We start from the raw sequence: 20,463 nt of genomic DNA, 5'->3' as shown, positions 1-20,463 counted from the left end.
ATCTTCGATAGCAGAAGAAGGTCTTTGCAAGAGCCCAGCATCAGCTTACATTAACATAATAAACAAATACATTAACACATACACTGATCTAGCGAAGGGAATGGCATCTTGCTGTGAAACAGCCACCAAGAAAAGTTCAGGCATCCAGCTCTTGCCCTGGGGTAAACTGATGGAGCACAGCAGGCACCAAAGGTGCGAGTTAGTCTGCACCACTGTAGGAGCTGGCATGACCATGGTGATACAAAGCCACAGCCTTGCTGCAAGTCACAGCTTTTCAGCAAACTGGTGGAGTCCCACTCTGACATGACATCTTATTATTAAAGAAATTAGGCCAGGAGGGGCTCCATGGGTACTGCCCAGTCTCATGGATGTGGCCAGACAGCTGGTGGGGCAGTGATGTCTCTAGTCTTCATCAGTCACTGGGTCTCTTTAGTTTGGAGAAGAGGAGACTGAGGGGTGACCTTATTAATTTTATAAATATATAAAGGGTGAGTGCCACGAGGATGGAGCCAGGCTCTTCTCAGTGGCAAACAATGATAGGACAAGGGGTAATGGGATCAAGCTGGAACACAAGAGGTTCCACTTAAATTTGAGAAAAAACTTCTTCTCAGTGAGAGTGACAGAGCACTGGAACAGGCTGTCCAGGGAGGTCGTGGAGTCTCCTTCTCTGGAGACATTCAAAACCCACCTGGACATGTTCCTGTGCGACCTCACCTAGGCGTTCCTGCTCCAGTAGGGGGATTGGACTAGATGATCTTTTGAGGTCCCTTCCAATCCCAAACATACTGTGATACTGTGATCCCAACCATCCAGCAGCACCCTGGGCTGTGGCTTCAAAGCCATCCTGATCATCCTTCATCCTCACTCACTACATCCCAAGGTCCTGCAGACAGCTCTGCTGGCACAGCCACTGGGTGGCAAATGGTCCAGTTATTGTAGAGCACAGCAGAAAGGATAGACCTGGTAATCAAGAAAAATGTCCCTGCAAGTGTGTGTGTGGGGAAGAAGCAGCTCTGCCCTCGCATCTCGCCCTCTGGCACTGAGACAAGGTCTCTGGCACACGTCTCCCTCTGCTTTGGCTCCATCCATCCCGCAGCTGTGCTAGAGCTATATCCCAATGCTGTAAATCACACCAGCTCAGAGCCCAGGATTCACATAAGAGCAACCACCAGCTACCGACTGCAGACTAAACAAGGCTTGCCTTTTTTTGTTGTTTTTGTTCTTCTTTTTACACTGCCTGCAGTCTGGACCCCAAATTGGAGACTCATTCAGCATGAAATTGCCTATTCCCATTTCCTTCATACCCTTCTCCCCTTCCTCCCACCATGCTGGTGCGGGGGGAGATATTGCACCTTGATGGTAGGAAAGAATAAAACGCAGTGTCTCGTTAGCAGCATTCTAAACAGAAAAATAAATAATAAATAAGGTTTTAAAGCGCTCTTGCCTTTTGTTGGCCTTCCAACTTCCCCCATTGCCTGTAACCACACACACCACGCCGGGAGGTGTGCCCAAGAAATGAACTGCTGAAAGCGTGAGCAGGAAGCAAGGCAAACTACAATTGCAGCAAACCACTTCAGAAAGGCTTCGGTTTTGCTCAGAATCGGTTGAAAGGAAACTTGCTGCTCACAGATGTTCAGCCTTCATCTTTCACCCATTTCAAAAGAAACACTAATCTGATTGTTTTTCTTGGGAAAAAAAAAAAGGTTTCTGGAAGGTAGGGTGTAAAAGCAAAACATAAATAAGAAATATAAACACTTCCTTAAAACCATATTTGGTTGGTTTGTGAAAATAACCCAGCAGCTTTCACTGCCTCCCAACAGCAACTGACAGATTTTAGGGGAAAAGACATTAGTGCCCACAATGCTATTTTGCAGAATAACATGGAAGGGGAAATCCAAAAAAACTAAGTGCACAATGCTGAAGACCTAGACAGAGGTTTGCCTGGGGCAAACATCTCCTAAATGCTGTAATTACCATAAAAGGTCATCAGGGACACCTCTGCATGCAAGCTGAAAAAACCATGTAAGCATTTCATGTGGTTAGTGCAGCTCTTTTAGCAAATGTAGCAAAGCTCTGACTTTGAGCCATACAAGATGATATCAGCAAAGAGGTGTTCTCCTCAGAAAACACATGCATAAGAAAGCTGAGGACATTTAAGCACCTTCAAACTCCTTGCTATCTTGCTCTTAAACACAGCCATTAAAAAGAAAGTTCAAACCAACCAAAATGCAAGGTAAAAAGGAAAGGCTGCACATGCAGGACTTCATGTTGACTGAGCCACATCCTGAAAGGAGTACAAAAGAGTTCAGTCTGCAAATATAATTGGATTTAAGAGCCAAATTCCTCCCAGGTGCTGGCTGCTGAGAGGTTATCATGTCCCACCCCCAGCCCAGGAGGGTTCCCCTGCATCCCTCTCTCCAGCAAAGGTCAGCGGGTGCCAGCTCTCCTGCAAGTGGTGCCCATGGGGTGGCACCTTCCCGCAGCCAGACAACAACATGCATGCTACGTGCTGCTTGTTCCATGGTCCAGAGACAACGCATGCTCCTCTCGGACATGGACATCGACACACACCAACACGCTGCTCTGCAGTTTTTTTGCATGTGGCTTAATTAAAGACAGATGCAACGGGCGGTTTGCACGAACATTTATCCTTAGGTGCTTCCCTCCCTGCGGCCAAGGAGTGAGATCAGGAGGATGGATCCCCTCCCCAACACCCCACGGGACTGTCCATGGCGTCATGCCACATGTGGAGCAGTGTCCTCTCTTCTAAGACACTCCTACAGCTCAGGGAGTGCTGAAGAACATGTGGGATGCTCCGAGCAAGGAGTCCTCCAAAACCTGTCCACTGCCCTGCGTGACATCTGGGGCTGCCAAGGAGCTGGCCACATGTGTTCAAGCAGGATGAAGCCATGGTGCACACAGGTCTGGCCACCTAATTCCACCTGTCTCAGGCAAAATTATTATTTTAGGGCTGGACTGCTTCCTTTACAGTTCCAGATCTCATATTCAGGGGTGGGGGGCAAAAAACCTTTGACCCATTAAGTGCCTTTGTAAAGAACTCACTGTAGGCATCCGACTCTCTCGGCAAGATAAACATACAGTCATTAAGATTAGAAGGGACCTTTGGAGGCCATCTGCTGCAATTCCCCTGCTCAAAGCAGCAGTAAATAAATTGTAGCTCATCTCCTCTGCTCCTGCAGCCAAAGGCACAGGTGGGGGACACATGAGGAGCGGGGAAGCACGAAAGAGACCTCAACACAAGAAAAATCCCTCTTGCTCTGAACAACACTGTGGAAAACACATCTCCTATCTGAGAAGAGGCCGTTAAACCACACATTACCCTGACTGACCACCACAATCCTCTGACCTCTCGGCTCCAGAGCCAGGGAGGGTCTCCTCTCTCCAAAAAAGCAGGTTTTAATCCTCAAGTCCCAACCAAAGAAACATTCAAGTGCGCAGAAGGTGTTTAACTGACCTGTATCTGTAGAAACAAGTGTACTTGGTCTAAATTTTACCCCTTTCTTCCAAGGGCTGGTGACATTATTGTGCACCTTGTAAAGCAGTCCTGTCCCAGCAAAATGTCTACCTGACTTCATTTACCCCGCATAACCAGCCTGGGAAGAGTTGTAACTGCAGTCTCAAAGCGTTACACCACCATACGCTAGTGTCAGATTAAAAAAATGCTGCAAAGCCTCTGTTTAACTGAACTAATTCACCTGTTTCATGCTTCAATCTTGATGCAGGAAGCAGAAAAACCCCATGCGACCCTTCTCCAACTTAAACAAATTTTTCCCCTGTGCTCACTCCCAGCTACAGACCTGCAATAGTTACAAGCTGTTTCTTCTGCCTTTTTATTTCATGTATTTCATACCAAAAGCAGAGACAGGCCTGGAAACTAAACTGCAGACACCAGTTTCATTCATAAATTTGGCTGCATCCTTGCAAAGTGAACTATTGTTGTTATTTCTCACCGTTTACCACCTCAAAGCCAGAGAGTATTGTTTTTATTGCTATTGTGAGAACAAGAGCAGGGAAAAAAATAATCTTGAGCTTCCCTTTTCCTCTCAATCAAATATAATGGGGAAAAAAAATAGAGGACGGATGTCAGATACTCAAAGATTTTTTTTTTTTGAGCTATCTACAGGAGCTCAGCCTGGTGCTGCAGGTTACAGAGTCTGAATTTTATCAATGGGCTGCACTGGGCCCATTTGAAAGGACAGCAGGTGTTTGAACAATGAACCCAGGCTGCCTCTACATCTGGGCTACAAAAGCCATCGCTGTGTTTACAAGAAACAGGATAATCAACAAAACATCCTGCCACAGGCACCTAAAAAACTACAGCCCCTTGTTATTCATTTTTCTCTCACACTGCACCGTTTATTTATAGCACAAGAAGTTGAACCGGGAGGAGAAAGAAAAGGAAAAAAAAAAAAATTAGGTTTCACACTCATTTCCACGCAGAAGTGACGCATGTGCAACGTGGAAGGGATGGACAGTCAGACGCTTGGCTTATATTGTTCCTCCACCTCTAGGTTGGATGTTATTAACCCTTAAGCTCTTGCTGTAACTAATGAATTAGTTCAGCATAAGTTCTTAGTTTTGCTTCATTGATGCAACCATGTCAGTCAAACTTAACTCATTCTGGGACACTCCAGATGGAAACTGAGTCACCGCATACTGCATATGATGTCCCTAGAGCCTAAACACAAAGACATGGGCAATTATGGAGGCGGGATCAGGTAAATTACTCATCCATCTTAGTCTTCAGCACTTCAGGACGGATCCCGATGGTCAGAAGATTAAGATAGGCTCTTTCAGAGCTCAGAGACAACATAGAGTGTCCCCACCCAAGACATCCTCTGGAGGAACATCTTTCCCTGCACAATGCATCAAGCTTATCTGCAGAACCAAAGGTTGCCATCAAATTTCAGCTGCTGATGGCTTGCAGCTCCCTACAAAAATCACTGTAGTTTTGGGTTACTTTCTACTGACATTTTATTCTGCTTTCTTCCTACTTTTCAGCAAAAAATAAAGCAGGATGCATCCAATTTAGTAAAAGGCTGGGGTATTTTTTGTTTGGTTGCGGGGGGTGTTTGGTTTTGGTGGCTTGGGTTTTGTTTGTTTGTTTTTAAATCAAATCAGTTTCATTGAAGTTGTTTGGTTTTGGTGGCTTGGGTTTTGTTTGTTTGTTTTTAAATCAAATCAGTTTCATTGAAGTTGCATCAAACTAGAACCTCTAGAACATTTCCCACTATCCTCAAGAATGATTTGGGAAACTCCAACGTATCTCCCCCTTCCAGATTAACGTTTTGTGACTCAGGTCATCTTTATGTCCAGTAAAATTAAGTATATCCTCTCCTTGTATCCTTCCCTGCCTGCTTTAGTAGTTTCACTTCTAGAAGCCTTCAAAAGACATAAGAGAGAACCAACCCCCCCATAACCCTGGGGAAATGAGAGCTGAGCTGCTTGGACTCTCAATGAGTTTGACTTCCTTGTTTTTGAGTTGAATCAAAGAGGATTAAGTCAACAGGTGCTTTACTGGAGAGTGGGAGGGAAAACAAAACAAAACACAATGAAACAACAGCGTACGTGCACGAAAAACAGATGAATTCCTCCTCTTCTTGGCAATATACTGCTAAAGCAGATGGATAACCTCCCCTTCTCCTTCAGACCCAAGTCACTCTCAGTTGCTGGCTTTAAAGACATCAAGTTCTGGAGCTCAAACACTTCCCTTCAATCAGACAGTGGGTCTGGAAGAGGATCTTCCCCATCCAGACTTGACCCCTGAAGGGTTGAGCTGCCTTCCCTGCCCGTTACTCATGGTCTTGTCTACCCTGGTCATCCTCTGAAACACCAGCTCCCCAGCTAGAAAGCAAAGGACTTCAACAGTCTCTCCATCTTATGCACTGAGTAGGGCAGCCAAAGCCAAGACTGCTGTCCCATAAATTCACAGTAATGCCTCATAGCTATTTTTTTCCATCAACAGAAAGCCCATCAAACAGCACACATATAAACTGGTCACATCAGAAACCGGCATCTTCATCCCCCACCCCTGCCAAGCAAGTGGCAGTTTGTTGTTCTGAGTTCTCACCAGCCCAGGCTGCTCCCACCAAACCTCCTGCCCATTTACAACAGCAGGAGACATGGGGGCTCAGGTCAGCTAAAATCCCACTGCAATCAAAAGAAGCAGGTAGTGGCTTGTCTTGTGTAGCATTTTCTCCGAATTTGTTTAAAAACATGAGCATTTTTGAAGTTTTTGGTGACTGATATGCACACGTAGCCAGTATTAACAATCAAAATTTTGTCATTTTTCCATCAAAATCATAAGAGAGAAACATATACAACGCTTAAAATGCTGACTGGTGAGCCTGTAAGTAAATATTTGGTTAGAGGATCTGTATATCTTAAAAGAACTAAAATAAGTCTGTCCCAAAGTGCCATTTCACATACGATACTTACATCTTCATATCACACAACCAAAAGAAACGTTGCTCATTCACAATATTTGTTTTGCTGAATACTAGAGAAACAACCTTTGCCCTCCTAAGTGACTAAAGCTTGACACAGCATTTGTGTTAATTTATTAAAAATTTGCTGGCTGAAGCCATGTGTTCAAGCGAAACAGCTCTCAAAAACCTCCGCTAACAAATTACTTGGATTATTGCCAAAAGCCTGAACCTGATTCCTTTTTCTATTTCCTTCTCACAAAAAAAAAAAAAAAAATATACATATATATTCCAGTGCATGTTAATTGTCAATCTGTATCGACTGCAAGATTTATGTTGGTAGGCATCTTTAAGAACAGCATTCTAGATAATTAAGTAGCTGAACACCAACAAACAATTTTCAATACAGATAAAAGTCAATACACTCCCTGATGCTTCCTAACAATAGAGAGCTAATGCTATTTGAACTGGGTTCTTTTGAAAGCTTTAATTTTATCGAACAACATTATTTCGGGAGAGATGATTTGGGGTTTTACTTTTTAACAAAGAGAGAAGTAGAGTGTGGCATGGCATTTAATACCTGGCTGAGATTTAAAAGGCACGCTCCTTATGAAGTATGACATTTTATACCTGAAACCACAGGAACATTTTACCACATTTTAAGTGATAGAGTGAAATTCTTTAAATTAGATTTGAACTTTATACCTTCTAATTCTGCTCCAGTCCTCCTCCTCCATGTGCCATGCTCGGGCCTGATGAACATGCTGGTGCTATATCAAAGCCTAATAGACCTGACTACTGACAAATCCCCTTCACTTAGCCTTGAAGCCAGCAGCAAACCTCCTGTAGATCTGGTAGTTAACATTAACCGGAAAAATAGCTCAGCAACTGATCGCAAAGCTAAATGAACTGGTCAGCGCAGCCCCTTCTGGCAGAGCCGCCCCCCTGGATGTCAGCGTGAGCTGGGAGCCAGCACTAAGCCCCAAGTGCCCAAAAGTGCCCAAACTTGCATCAAAGAGCAACCCAAAGTTCCTTTACACACTTTAATCCAGGCCTAAAGGAAAACCAAACACTTATCTGGAAGGAAGCCCTGAGCAACATCTCCCCAAGCTTGTCCATCAGAGATCATACTTCTCACCTTCTCAGACTCACAGATCTGCTGTGCAATTCAATTACAACCAGATCCTCATTTGGGGACAATTGCTTTGCTGTAAGGGCTGTCACAGACACTGTCCCTTGCAGCAGTGCTCCTCTGTTGGGAGGGACACCAGTGCTCCGGGGTAGGACTACAGAGCAAGGTGATTTTTCAGAGCGAGATGAAATAAAATGCACCCTCCCAGCACTTCTTCACAACCCAGGCTTCATCCAGCTCATTAGTAGCACACGAACAGCCCCCTCCAATGACCCGTCCTGTCGGCAAGAGATGCCCCATAGAGCACATTGGACCTTACACCCCAGAGAGATGTCCCCATGGCCAAACCAGCAACAGGACCCTTGCCTCCCAAGCATGGCCCAAAGGCTCAGCTCATCCATCCCGTGTGAGCATTGTGGGCCCTGACCCACAGCCTCACCCTTTGCACGCTCTCTGGGCCAACATACAAAAGCAACCCCATTCCTCCTTCCATCCTGATTGGCCCTTGAGGGACAATCCAGATCTTTTTAAGTGCTTTGAAATATGAGTTGCAAAGGCAGAACGTTTTTCCTATTATGTTCCTTGCCTGACTTAAGCTCCTACTCAATAAGGGACAGGTGCACTAAGCTCTTTGCCAGGGACCTGTGTTTAGAGAAACACGGCCCTCCAGTTTTATATGTTATCCCCTTGCAAGCTCACTAGTCACCTCTTAAGCTCATAATAAAAGACTTTTTTTGAAAAATGATGGCACCTAGTTTCCAAGGCAGCAGAATTTTTAAGCTTGTGTTTGCAAGAGCCTAAGGAATTACCAATGCCAAAAGGAACACGCTGTATAAAACCCATCACCTATTCCTGCTGGATAGATTAAATAACATGGTTTTATTTTTTAATGTAATGTGACCTGAACAAGGAAATCATTATCAATGTTATTAAAAAAAAAAAAAAAAAATATATATACATGTACAAAACGTAGAATAACAACTACAAATTCCTTTAATCTCTAGTGGTACCTAGAGACCTCAGATGGCTTGATACCTGTAGGGATTACTAGAGATGCACGAACTCAGACCAGAAAGACCAAGGTGGTGTAGACTGACTGTCAATGGACCTCAGCTACAGTTCAGGCTCAGTGCTCCAGGGAAGGGACAAGAAGGTAGATAAAGGAAAGGATTTGAGAAGGAAGCTAGAGATGAGGATGGAGAGTGGCCATGATGAACCTGAAGCAGAGGCACAGCCACAGCAGCAAATACACCACAGGGCATTCCTCTGAGGATAGCACTGTCCCAACAGCCCAGGGAGACTTGCCTCATCTCACTTCAAATTACTGGCAAGCTCAAGGATTCAACTGGAAACCTACAGCAAACCAGAACATCTCATGCTTCATACCTTCTGTTAATAAATATCTATTTGCTTAGTCTAAACCAATTACTTATTCTCTGTCATAAGCTACTCCCATCCCAGCTACAAAGCAGGCTCCTTTCCCATAAAAAAAAAAAATCATAAACTCTGCTTATTTCATAATTAATATTACTGTGTGACTTTTCCCAGCAACGCAATTCATTATTTTAGTTCCCTACAAACTGATGAAAATAAAAAGCCTCTCAGCCCATGCACAGTCTCCCTGTATGCTCTCACGCACATCATTTTTTTGTGGCTTAGTTTCTCATTTTTAAAAGGAAGATGTTTGCTTTCCTCCAGCTTTTGGGGTTGGGGGTGGATAAGGTCATAGAGAAGTGAGCAGTTAGCATTACTTCATCTTTAATACAGTTCCCAGCACAATCAAGACCATCCTTTACACTGTGGCACTAAAGCAATACTAGAGAACAATAAATTCACATTAATAATTAACATCCATATCATTTCAAGCAATCTTGTTGCTCTCATTTCAATTGCTCCAGAAAGCTTCTGACTTTTCCATTGCAAATGCATGCAATGGGTTACTGAGCTATTAATTTTAGAAGCTATTTTTTTGAGCAATACACTGCAAGAAAAAAAAAAAAAAAACTGAAGCAGTTCTTTATTCTGACTCTACTTCCAGAATTTACTTATTAAATAGCAAGCCTTACTACCTTTCTCTTGGAGATTTGAGAATGGTATCTTGACACATACGGGAAAAGGTATATTGCTTAGGGGTTAAGGCCAAATCGGTCCTTAAAACCACATGCACTGATGGAGGCAACACTGCTGGGACTTTGCGGGTAAAACTCTTGGCTAAAAAAATAGTTCAGCAAAAAAAAGTGATATACAAATGCCTGCATTAATGGAAATAAAAACATGAGGTTCCCATCCAGGCTGTGAAGACTTGGTTAAGGCATTAGAGAATAAAACACAAGTCACTTACTGCTTCTGAGACTCCCCTGACCTGCAGATGGGCAAGAATCAGGCACTGAAAGGAAACAGACAAATTTCCCATGTCAATTGCATCAGCATGAGGAACCACTTTCAGAGTAACACAGTTAATTACGAGCTGATTTTACATGATTTTCTGACACCCCACCCTGAAACAAAAAGCAGCAGGTACTCAGCTGGCTTACTTATATAGCTCAAACCCCCCGATCCAATACACCCAAAAGAAATCATGCAATGGGCACAGCTGCCATATGGCTTAAGAAATAAGATGCCTTCAATGATTTTTGTTATGGTCTTGACCCTTCAAGGTTCACATTTTCAGTCTTTTTCTCCAAAACCATGGGGGCTAGGAACTTTATTTCAAAAACTCAATAGCCAAGAGTCTCACCTAATTATATGAACTCAGACTTCAAGGAAAAAAAAAAAGGATAGAGAGAAAAGAAAAAAAAAGGGGGGGGGCAAAGGAACACAGATACCCAGAGATTTATGGCAAAAATGCAATTGTTGGCAAAACACTCATTGTCCCCAACTTCTTCCTTTTTCCCTTCTCACCCGCCCTGCAGAGGAGTGCATTTTTTTTCCCCTGAAATACATGATGTGTTGTAATCCTGTCTTGCCAGCTTTGATTTTTCTGCTTTTAAAATAACCTTTTAATGTCCTGCAATGGATGCTTCTCACTCTGCACACAGGCAATAAATTATTTTTTAAAAACTCCAGCTTCACTACCAGCTAGACGTCATTTACAAGGAGACAAAACAGCTGTATTACCCTCAAAGCCAGCCTCCCACTGAACCAGGGCTCAGAAATTATAGGTGTGATTTTACAAGCTGCATCACAACATGCTTCTATTTAACCCACTGCTGATATTTTTTTAAGAGGAGGGGGAAAAAAAAAAAGTGAGGAAGGAGAGAAAAGGAGAGAAAAGGAGAAAGGAAAAGAGAAAAGGAAAGGGAAGGAAGAAGGGAAGAAAAAGAAGGAAAGGGAAGGAATGGAAGGCAAGAGTAAACCCTGCTAGGAATGATGAAGTGCCAACAGGTGGGATGGAGACTGATGTCCCCAGCCTCGGCAGTCGTTTCCCAGCTGCCCTTGGTATACAGATGTGCTCAGTTTGGGGATGCAACTGATAGAGGAAATGCAACACGTGGTGCAGGTTTCCAGCTGTTGCAAAGAATAAAAATGATGATAAACTGGGTTTTGAGTGGTAAGGGGAATAGAAAAGCACTAGAAACTTAGCTCAATAGGTACTTAGGGAAAGAAAAAAAAAAGGGGGGGGCGGGGGGGAGAGAAATAGAAAGGAAAAATGTGAATGTAACTAGGACAACCCCTCGGGAAGAAAAATAAAGAATTAAAAAAAAAAATAAAATAAAAAGAGAGGAAAAAGAGAAAATAACACTCATTTTCTTGCCGGGGGAGGTCCCGAAGCAGCAGCAGGGAGGAATTCCCCCCCCGCCCCGTCTCTGCGGTAACGGCGGGGCCGCGCAGGGCGGCCGGTTGCCCGGGGCACGGCCGAACCGCCACCAGCCGGGCCGGGCTGGGCCGGCTCCTTGCGGTGGCTCTGGGCCCGTGTGCGGCGGGGCAGCCCCAGCACAGGGGACGGGACGCGGGGCCTCGCCATGTCTCAGGCGTGAGTAGCGGGGGGGCCAGGTGGGGCGAGGGGACGCGGGTGCCCGGGCGGGAACCTCGGTTAAGGGTGTAAAAATATATATATATATAATTAAAATAAAAGACACCGCCCCCCTCCATGTACCTCCAGAGGAAAGCACCTGCCGGTGCCAACGCGCTGTAAGCAGCTGCACCGGGCGTTGCTCCCAGGGGAAGCGGCGGGAGGTCGGGCAGCCAAAGAGGGGCGGGATTCAGCCCCCAAAGTAACCAGAGCACTTCAAGATTTAGACCAATGTTAATAGTGTTCCTAAGAAGGCACTAGGCTATGGTTTTGCTTGCAAAACATGCTTTTTCCTCTCTTACAGATTAAAATTTACACATACTGGTTGTGTTTGTTTTGGAGTTTGTCTGCTTAGGCTTTTTTGTTTTGGGTTTGTTGTTTGGGTTTTTTTATTATTATTATTTTATTTGGGGTTGTGAGTGGTGGTATGTTCTGTTTGGTGTTTTTTCTTTTTCCTGTAATGAACAACTCCTGCTTTCAGCAAAACACAAAGCTGTAAACGTTTTATTTGCAATAACCAGACACTGAGAATGGCATTGGATCAAAGTGCCTGCAAGGAGCCATGCTCATTGCTCCAGAAATATCACTAAGATACCAAGCCCTCGTATTTAGAAAGTGTTATTATTGCTGCACTCTTAGTTGGGAACCAAACTGTGGGTGCCGTTCAGGACATTATCCCTCAGTGTTTTGCTGTGTGTTGCCTCCAGGTCCCCCAGTATGAGACCCTTGGCACAGCCCAGTTTCAGGGCAGCTCTTGTGCCCCGTTCTGAGCTGGACATGGCTTGTTCAAGTTCATTAAAATAATAGTATGTTGGGGAAAAAAAAAAAACAAAACACCACACACACAACAACCACCACCACACACAAACCACAATTCAGGCAGTATGTGCTGCCTGCTACTGCTCCTTTACTGCTCTGACCTGGTCAAACCTCTCAAAGCCTCCTGTTTCCAAACTCCAGCTCTTTGCCAGGTAAAACCTCTCAAGGCTCTGAAACACCCTTCCAGACTCAGAACAAGAGCAGCTATTCTTGTCACCTCCCTGTTGGGTCTGCCCTAGCCCAACCTCCAGCCAGATTGCCTTTGCAATCCCAGCCAGACACCACCACCAACTCCTCAGCTTTCCAGACAGGCAGCTTCCTTGTCCTTGCTCCTTGGCTCAGGAGAGAAGGGTGAGACAAGAGGAATAAAGAAAAACATCACCAAGGGCACAGCAGAAGCCATTTGGGAGCTCTGACTAAGAACACAGACCCAGCACAGCCTGCAGCAGCCCTAAGTGTGAGGAAGGCTTGGTTAGATTCCCACCTAATGTAGGGCTGGGCTTGTAGCACCAATCGTGCCTTGCACTGGGCACGGTGACCCAGTTAGGGAAGTTCACAAAGTAGTGGATAGTTATATCAATTGCATTGTTTAAAGAAAAAAAAAAGGCAAAACAACAAAAAAACCTCACAAAAGTAGCATTTGACCTCTTCCAGGGAGAGTTCCCAGAATCTGTCATTCCTTCTGAGTATCTCGCTAACACAGTTTAATTTTAACAGAGACAGGGCTCTTCAGCACATCCTATAGGATTGCCAGCGTTGAACAGCAAATCCATATGAACACTATACACATCTCCACATCACATTTACAGTTCTGTTTCCAAATGAGGTACCAATGCTGGTAAGGGACTCCAGTTTGACAGTGATGCTACTTGACTCGTTTAACTATAATCACTCTATAGGTGTGCACAGCATGACCTTTATAGCTAGGCTGATCCAGTCCTTATAGATGCAAGTCTGAATACACATCAGTTCATCACCTGCTGCATCTGTAGAGCTTAAGTTAAGCAAGGGGCTGGGTAGCTTTGTTAACTGTATTCTACACCTCAGTCAGTGTACCACATTTTCTGGACACACTGTGCTTTTCTGTATTGCCCCAGCAACTCTTTTAAAAAATAAATAATATAAAAAACAACAACAACAAAAACCCCCCACCCACGACAGACCAAACAGCACACCATCAGCGCACAGAAAAAGCGTGACTCAAAAACACTCTCAGGAAAATAAAAAGTACTAAATTCTTACCTAAATATACATGGCCTTAGAATTTTAATTTCATTATTTTTAGATAGTTGCGGCTGACAATGCTAATACATGGATAAAAATTTTATAGATTAATAAACATTAAACATTTTTTATGTTAATGTTTACTATTCACAGCCTTGTGCATCCTCCCCAGCACAGAGCTGATTTCCAGCCAATGCTGGCAGTTAAATAGGAGCATGCTTTCCTTTTGTCCTAAGCTATCTTGTTTTGCAAGGTACAGCTCAGCTGGTTCTCAAGTATGTTACTGAGGCTACTGTTACGTGATTGTGTGTAGTGAGGTTATCTTGTCTGTGTAGCATAAATCATACTAAATTAGAAGTATTTTAAAAGCCACATGACAAAAATTTCTTATGACAGACTGTTACTTGAAGGCAGTGGAGCAAAGAGCTAATAGTACATTGGGCTTATGAGAAAGAACTTCAGTGCTTCAGGCAAAAATATTTTAGGGGACACCATGTTATTTGGCTGGGAATGGGGTGGCTGCCTGTCCTGCCGAGTCACATGGAGGACAGACTCCATCCTACAAAGAGGCAGGCACATCAGTCACATCCGAGTCTATAATACCAATTTTTCAATACCATACAGTCACATCCTGTGTCCTGTATAGAAATGCACACAGCTTTTTTTTTTTTTTTGAGCTTGAGGTAAACAGTTGCTTTTTAGACATCTGAAAGAACAGCTGCTACACGCACAAGAGAAATTGCCTGCGCCTGGTGCATCTGGTTGGACGTGCTGGACGTACTAAGTTTGTGCGCAGGGCACTTGCCTTGTGTGCATCCCAAGTCTGAGCAGTCACATAGCACACAACAATTTACGTGGCTGGGATTTCAATATTTGCAGTCAGTTTATGAGCCACGTTCACCATCCTCAAGGCCCTGTGATTTTAACAGAGGTGCAGTCTAAAGCTCGCTGAAACATGTTATTCCATTGCTTTGCTATCAGAATAGAGGCAGGACACTCAGGAAGCGCTCAGCTATATTGTTTTAGGGTCAGTAAGCTCCAGCAGCCAAGCAAAAGAAAAGTCAGCGTGTCCAGACATGCTTGACATTTTCTAAGGACAGCCATAGTGCTCACGAGAGAGCATACCCATTACATTTGTTGTAGGGTTGATTAAGAAGTGCTGGACTTATCGCACTTCCTAAAGTACTCAAACCCCAGCATTTGCATACAGATGTACATTTTGTTCCAGACATTGAACAGGAGATTTACATAGATGTTTTTGCATTTGTGTTTTCCTGCTGCGTTTCCTCCTCTTATGAATTTATTAACCATTTACTTGACCTGTAGGATCTTGACCAGTAATTTCTTAACTTGCACTAACAACCCTAGTACAGACACATTCAAAGCTCTGTCTTGGCACTGCTACCGTTTGTACCAGGTTTTAATCAGCTACAAGACATTTGCCACTGCCACCAAGGAGCTTTAAACAATCAAAAAGCTTTAAAATTTAATCTCATGTCACAAATAGAACTGATATTAAGTCAGTGGCTAAATATTAATCTAAGACAAGATCTTTAACGTCTCCCCTTCTGCTTCTGACAGAAACAGCCAAAGGAGAGCTATGTATTTTATCTTATATTCCCCAACGTTCAGTTAAAGAAAGCGAGGGTTGCAAACCCAAACATAAGAAAATGTCAGTGCAACTTTTAATCCCCTCTCCTCTCCCCCACTTTATGTGGCTGCATTACTATGCAGTTTCTTATGTTTTGATCACATCCTATTTTCTTCCCATGGGGTCACAGCCTCACTCAGCGATTGGGCTGTCGTTGAACATTTCTTTTTATCCCCTTATTCAGCATGCAGCCTCAGGCCATATTCTTCAAATTCCATCCAAACACCACAATTATTAGCTTCCTCCTGGGCATTCCTAGCATGTTCTCTCTCATACACCTCCCAAGCATTCACGGATTTGTCTTTGCCCCTCTTTCCACCCCTGGTGAGCATTAGCATGTTGTCCTGCTTATGTTAAAGCAGGAAAACAGAGACAGAATCAAAATGATCACAACTCAGAATCAAAGCTGCAACTCCCTCCCATGCCTCCTCAATGAGCAGGTAGGGAAAGATGTTGTATATTACTTGTACATTGCCTCCTTTGGGAAAAAGAATTGTCAGTGGAAATATCCCAGCAGCACTTGTACTAGAAAGAAGTAAAAACAGAGGCTACATTTTTCAGACAATGTTAAATTGGAGCTTAAAGCCTCCTCATTGCAGCAGAAGTGGAGCAGCACCCAGACACAGCATTTACCCTTTATAAATGCAACTGTGGGCAGCTGGACAGGCAGTTTGCTCTTGCCTTTTCTAAAGTTGAAGCAAAAACAAGCAAACCAAACAAAACAAACACACACATATGGTGGTTAATGCTGAAATAAACTTCATTACCACACCATGTGTGGAATAGGCAAATGCTGCTTAGAGCTTTAGTAGGTACGGTCTTTCAGATCTGGCCTATTTCTGGCCATCCATCTCTCAACTAAGAGCTCACTGCAGTATCTGCTGCAGCAATGCTGCACACAGTAATTGGATAACAGTTACCAAAGCTCTCCTTCCCCATCCTTTGATGCTTCCCTGGCCAGGAGGAATACTGCTAGCAAAGCAGAGGAGGCTGTTCTCCTTACCTCAAACAAAGGGCAGCCTCTAGCCCAGGGAGGAGCTGCAGCCAGCCAGCCAGAATGATGGCCCTTGGAGCATGCTACAGCAAAGTTCAGCCAAGAATAAGAGAGACATCCTCAGCCTTAAATTGCTCCACAACATCCTCCTGCAAGGAGACAGCCATTTTTCCTTCAGCCCTGTGAGTCTGGCTGGAGCAGGTGGCTCAAGACCTGCCAAGCTGCAACGCTGCAATCACTGCTTAGCAAAGCAGGCTTCCTTGCCTTCCCTGTGGTTTCCCATTACATTTCTGCCACAAAAATCTTGTATCTTCTATCCACTTTCTGTCACAGTACCAAAGACTGCAATTGGAGATGACAGAGGCATAGAGCCGTTCACGTTAACAATGCCAGCAGCTGTATGTTTTCTTCCCCTGTCGCAACCAAAGCCTTTTGAGGTTTATCCTTTATTTTCCCCAAACACTTCAAACCCTGTAAAACATCATGGCTAGAGCAAGCACGCTTAAAAGAAATCATCTGGCAGCGTTAAATTCACACCAGCTAAGAAGTTTGTCATAATTGTAAAGCTAATCTTATTTTAGGAGCAGCGTAGGTCTGACCAAGGTCAGACCTACAAGTCAGCACTGCTCCAGACTGCAGGCTAAAGGTGTTTGGAATTGATTCAGACAACCTTGGTTGTGTCATAAGGCCACACTGATCTCCGTTTCTGTCCGCACCCCCAAATTTTTTCTGTCAAATAAGACCAAAAAAAAAAAAAAAAAAAAAAAAAGAAAGAGAGGACTGCTTATATATTTAACCCAGCTATCTGCACGCAATACCTGAGCAAGTTGTGGTGAAGGAACAGGTAACTGCTGTCTTGAACAAGCCAGCAGTCATTTTAAGCCTGGTGATTTTTAGAAAGAGAGAAGAAAAAAAGAAAAGCAGCATTATTTGTGTAAGCCCCTTTTCCTCTCGGGGCCTCACTTTCCCCTCCCAACCTTTGTCTCTTGTTTCTTTATTCGACAGAGGCTGCAGGGCAGGGTTTCCCTCCCCTGTGTCTGCCCAGGGCTCAGCACAATGGCTGACCTGCCAGGCCCCCAGTGTCTAAAGGAGACCCTGAGCACTGGCCCCTCACACACTTCCTTGTCACTAAACCCACATCTCGATCACCTCTTGCCTGCTCCATGACTTGATCTATTTTAAAACACACACGTTTTACTACTCATTTAATGAAACAGGAGTTTCTCTATTAGGTGAAGAGAGTTGGGCCAAGTCAGAGTCAAATTTTTCCCTTCCACCACGTGAGAAATACAAGTAGGGCCCATGCAATACTACACTCTGCATTCACGTGATTAGCACATGAGATATTTCTGTCCTTAGAGGACAGACAACTCAGAAAAAACGGGCATCAAAGCAACATACATTCAGCCCATATACAAATCCAGAGATGGACACAGCTTGGAGTGCGAACTGTGCCTTGTCCTAGAATAAAAGAAATAGTGTTCCCTTTGGCAGCTAACTGAAATCACCAAGACACTTAAGCGGAAAAAAGAAAAACCACACACACACAAAGGTAACCCCAGCGAAGCCAGATTCCACTACTGGCTCAAGAGCGGTCTGAGGGTCAGTTTGCATGCTCAGCACAAATCTTTCCAAAAAGGACATGCTGAAGTCTCAAAACCAGTTCAACACAAGTAAGCAGCCTAACCTCAGTCATACTCAAAACTGACACGTTTATTCTAAGCGCAAGAAGAGACGGGTCAAGAAAACATGTGGAGTTAGAGAGCCCTGAAATATTAAAATGAGGCGATGAATAATTTGGCAGGATTTTAAACATCTCTTTATAACTTGAGCAGAACAACGTATTTCTAAGCTTTGCTTTAAATAAGCAGATCAGGCTTTATTTTGAATAATAAAAGTGAGATTCAAACAAGAAGTCATACTATAGCACAATAGTCATCTTAACTCCTTGTTTTAGACTCCATTTCTACTTTGTGGGAGTGAAGAGAATGGACATCAGTTAGGAGCTAAAGCTTTGACCTTCCCTCCAAGCTGTGAGCTGCCAGAAGACACTCTGGGGGCTCTGGATTTAAGTCACTTTATGTGTTTTTTCCTCATCCCATTACAGCGTTCGTTATTTTCCCCATAACACTTATGTTTTGTAGTTGCTATGACAATTTGCAGCGTTACTTACACTGCTATACACATGCAGAGATCAAGAGGCAGACTTATTTCTTTTCCAGGATTTAATAATCTAATGTCTTGAGTAGGAAAATTATGTTTAGTCCTGCTGGTTACCTGCACTAGTAGGCTAGTTAGATGCTCTAATCCCCTCTAATTCTGATCCAGTATCATCCTCAGGCATGGATACAGCTTATGACCTACCTGTTACAGAACAGGAACAAACCTACAAGATGGACCAGTAACTAAAGCACCACCGTGCTCAAGGCTGCATTGTAGTCCCTGTCAGTGCTTGGAAGCAATTTTGAGGGAGTTTACAACTTCATGCAGAGAAAGACTGAGCACATAGGCAAAAATTAAAATAGGGGTTTAGGGGTTTCATACTGTCTGATTACCAGGTGAAGAGAATCAGTCCTGTCCTTTGCTTGTAAGGTGTAACTCATTACTCCTGACTACCCCTGAACATGTTTGTCAGCCAAAGCTGAGGGGCTCCTCAGGAATACAGCAGCTCTGCTGAGTCCCCCAGAAACAGCTATAAAAACCTAGCACATCTGATCCTTCAAACTAGTCCAGAGGGGTCCTATTTGGACACTAGTAAAACCCAAAATAATTATTTTAATCCTTTTTGGGGAAGGGAAACAAGTGGCTCTACATGTGTCCTCTAGTTTTTAATCAGAGTGAACCAAAAAACCACTGAAATCATATTTCTGTTTGCACTGTACAATTATCATGTATCTGCTGTTCCCCATCACATGCGTAATGACTGAGTATTAGGGCCAAGTCCCCCAAGTTGTCAGTCACCCTGACCACAACAGGTACTATCAGCTTATCGCAGCTGAAAATTTAGCAGTTCCACATCAATCTTTTCCTTCAATACTTCATTTCCCAGTGGACCTATCCCTTCTCTTGCATTCAGTTATACAGAACATCACTACTACAAGCTAGAAGTATACTGTAATAATCATAATCTTAACATCTGACCCACAGCAACATGCTTGCAATCATCATAATGCTTATCTGATAAACTAATGCTTTATGGAAGCAATTATCTTCCATCTATATTGCGTTATGTTAACATACTCTGAAGGGCTAGAGCACTCTGTCCCCCTCCTCCCTCAAAAAGTCATTCAAAATATAAAAAGAAACTAGATATTAGCTGGCTCAGCAGGAGGAACCACTTGACATTCCTCAGTCAGAGGAGGCAGAAAGGGAGATTATTGTAAATTAGAGTGGACAATTGCAGAGTTGGTTCTCTTTGGCAGTACAATCTGTTGTCTCCATGCAGTAACCTGCATTTGAAATGCTCTAGCCTGAGGATACCCACTGATCATAAATCACTGGTGTGGTTGGGGGGACAACCTCCAGGGCCAGGCTTCCTCCAAGATTTATAACCTCCCTATTACCAAATGGTCCTTGAGTAGGCACAGCTAAGTAAGTACAATATCGCATTGTTTCCTTCTGTGCTGGAAAACCCCGTGAACCTCACACCAGTGTATGTTCTTCTGTGTCCTGACTTCAGAGGAAGTACACAAAACTCGCATTGATCAACCAGCAGAGCTGTTAGGTCAAAGCTAATGCTAGTCTCATTTGTTCCTATCTTCTCCCCACTCTGCTGGTTTTATTTTGTTTATCTCCTGCACCTGGGTTAATTGCTGCAATTGAGTGATTGGGGCGGTGCAATGGGATGTAAATGAAGTAGGGAAAAAGGAAGGGGAAAGACCTGGGTGGGCTGCAGAGGCATTAGGAAAAGCCAGGCCAGCTGCATCCTGCAGAAACCCAGGTCAGCTGAAAAATATAATATGCACTTTAAAAAGTTAATGCTGCAAATTCAATAGCAGGGTTCAGATTTTTGGTGTTTTTGCTGACAGCTGCGGAGAGTCTCAGCAGCCCTGTCAGCATCCTGGGTATGCAGCACCCACCCCGTGCTCAGGGAAGTTGAGTTTGTCCTGTCCATCCCCCTGGTCCCTCTTGCAGCACAAGCCTCAGGCCACTCGGTACTCCAGGACTGGGAATGATAAGATCAGC

General features: G+C 43.9%; 1 protein-coding gene across 1 annotated transcript in view; it reads left to right on the top strand.

Moving 5' to 3' along the window:
• Positions 1-11,436: 11,436 nt before the first annotated feature.
• DRC11 (dynein regulatory complex subunit 11) overlaps positions 11,437-20,463 on the top strand; it is a 106,239-nt gene continuing 97,212 nt past the window's right edge. Inside the window, exon 1 of the mRNA XM_082056418.1 lies at positions 11,437-11,551. Within this exon, the coding sequence (XP_081912544.1) occupies positions 11,541-11,551 (11 nt within the window). The 5' untranslated portion in view covers positions 11,437-11,540. The remainder of the gene's footprint in view (positions 11,552-20,463) is intronic.

This window comes from Streptopelia decaocto, assembly GCF_964273445.1.
Source record: "Streptopelia decaocto genome assembly, chromosome: 6".
NCBI lineage: Eukaryota > Metazoa > Chordata > Aves > Columbiformes > Columbidae > Streptopelia > Streptopelia decaocto.
Note: the sequence above shows the minus strand (reverse complement) of the source record. Positions and strands in the feature narration are given on the sequence as shown.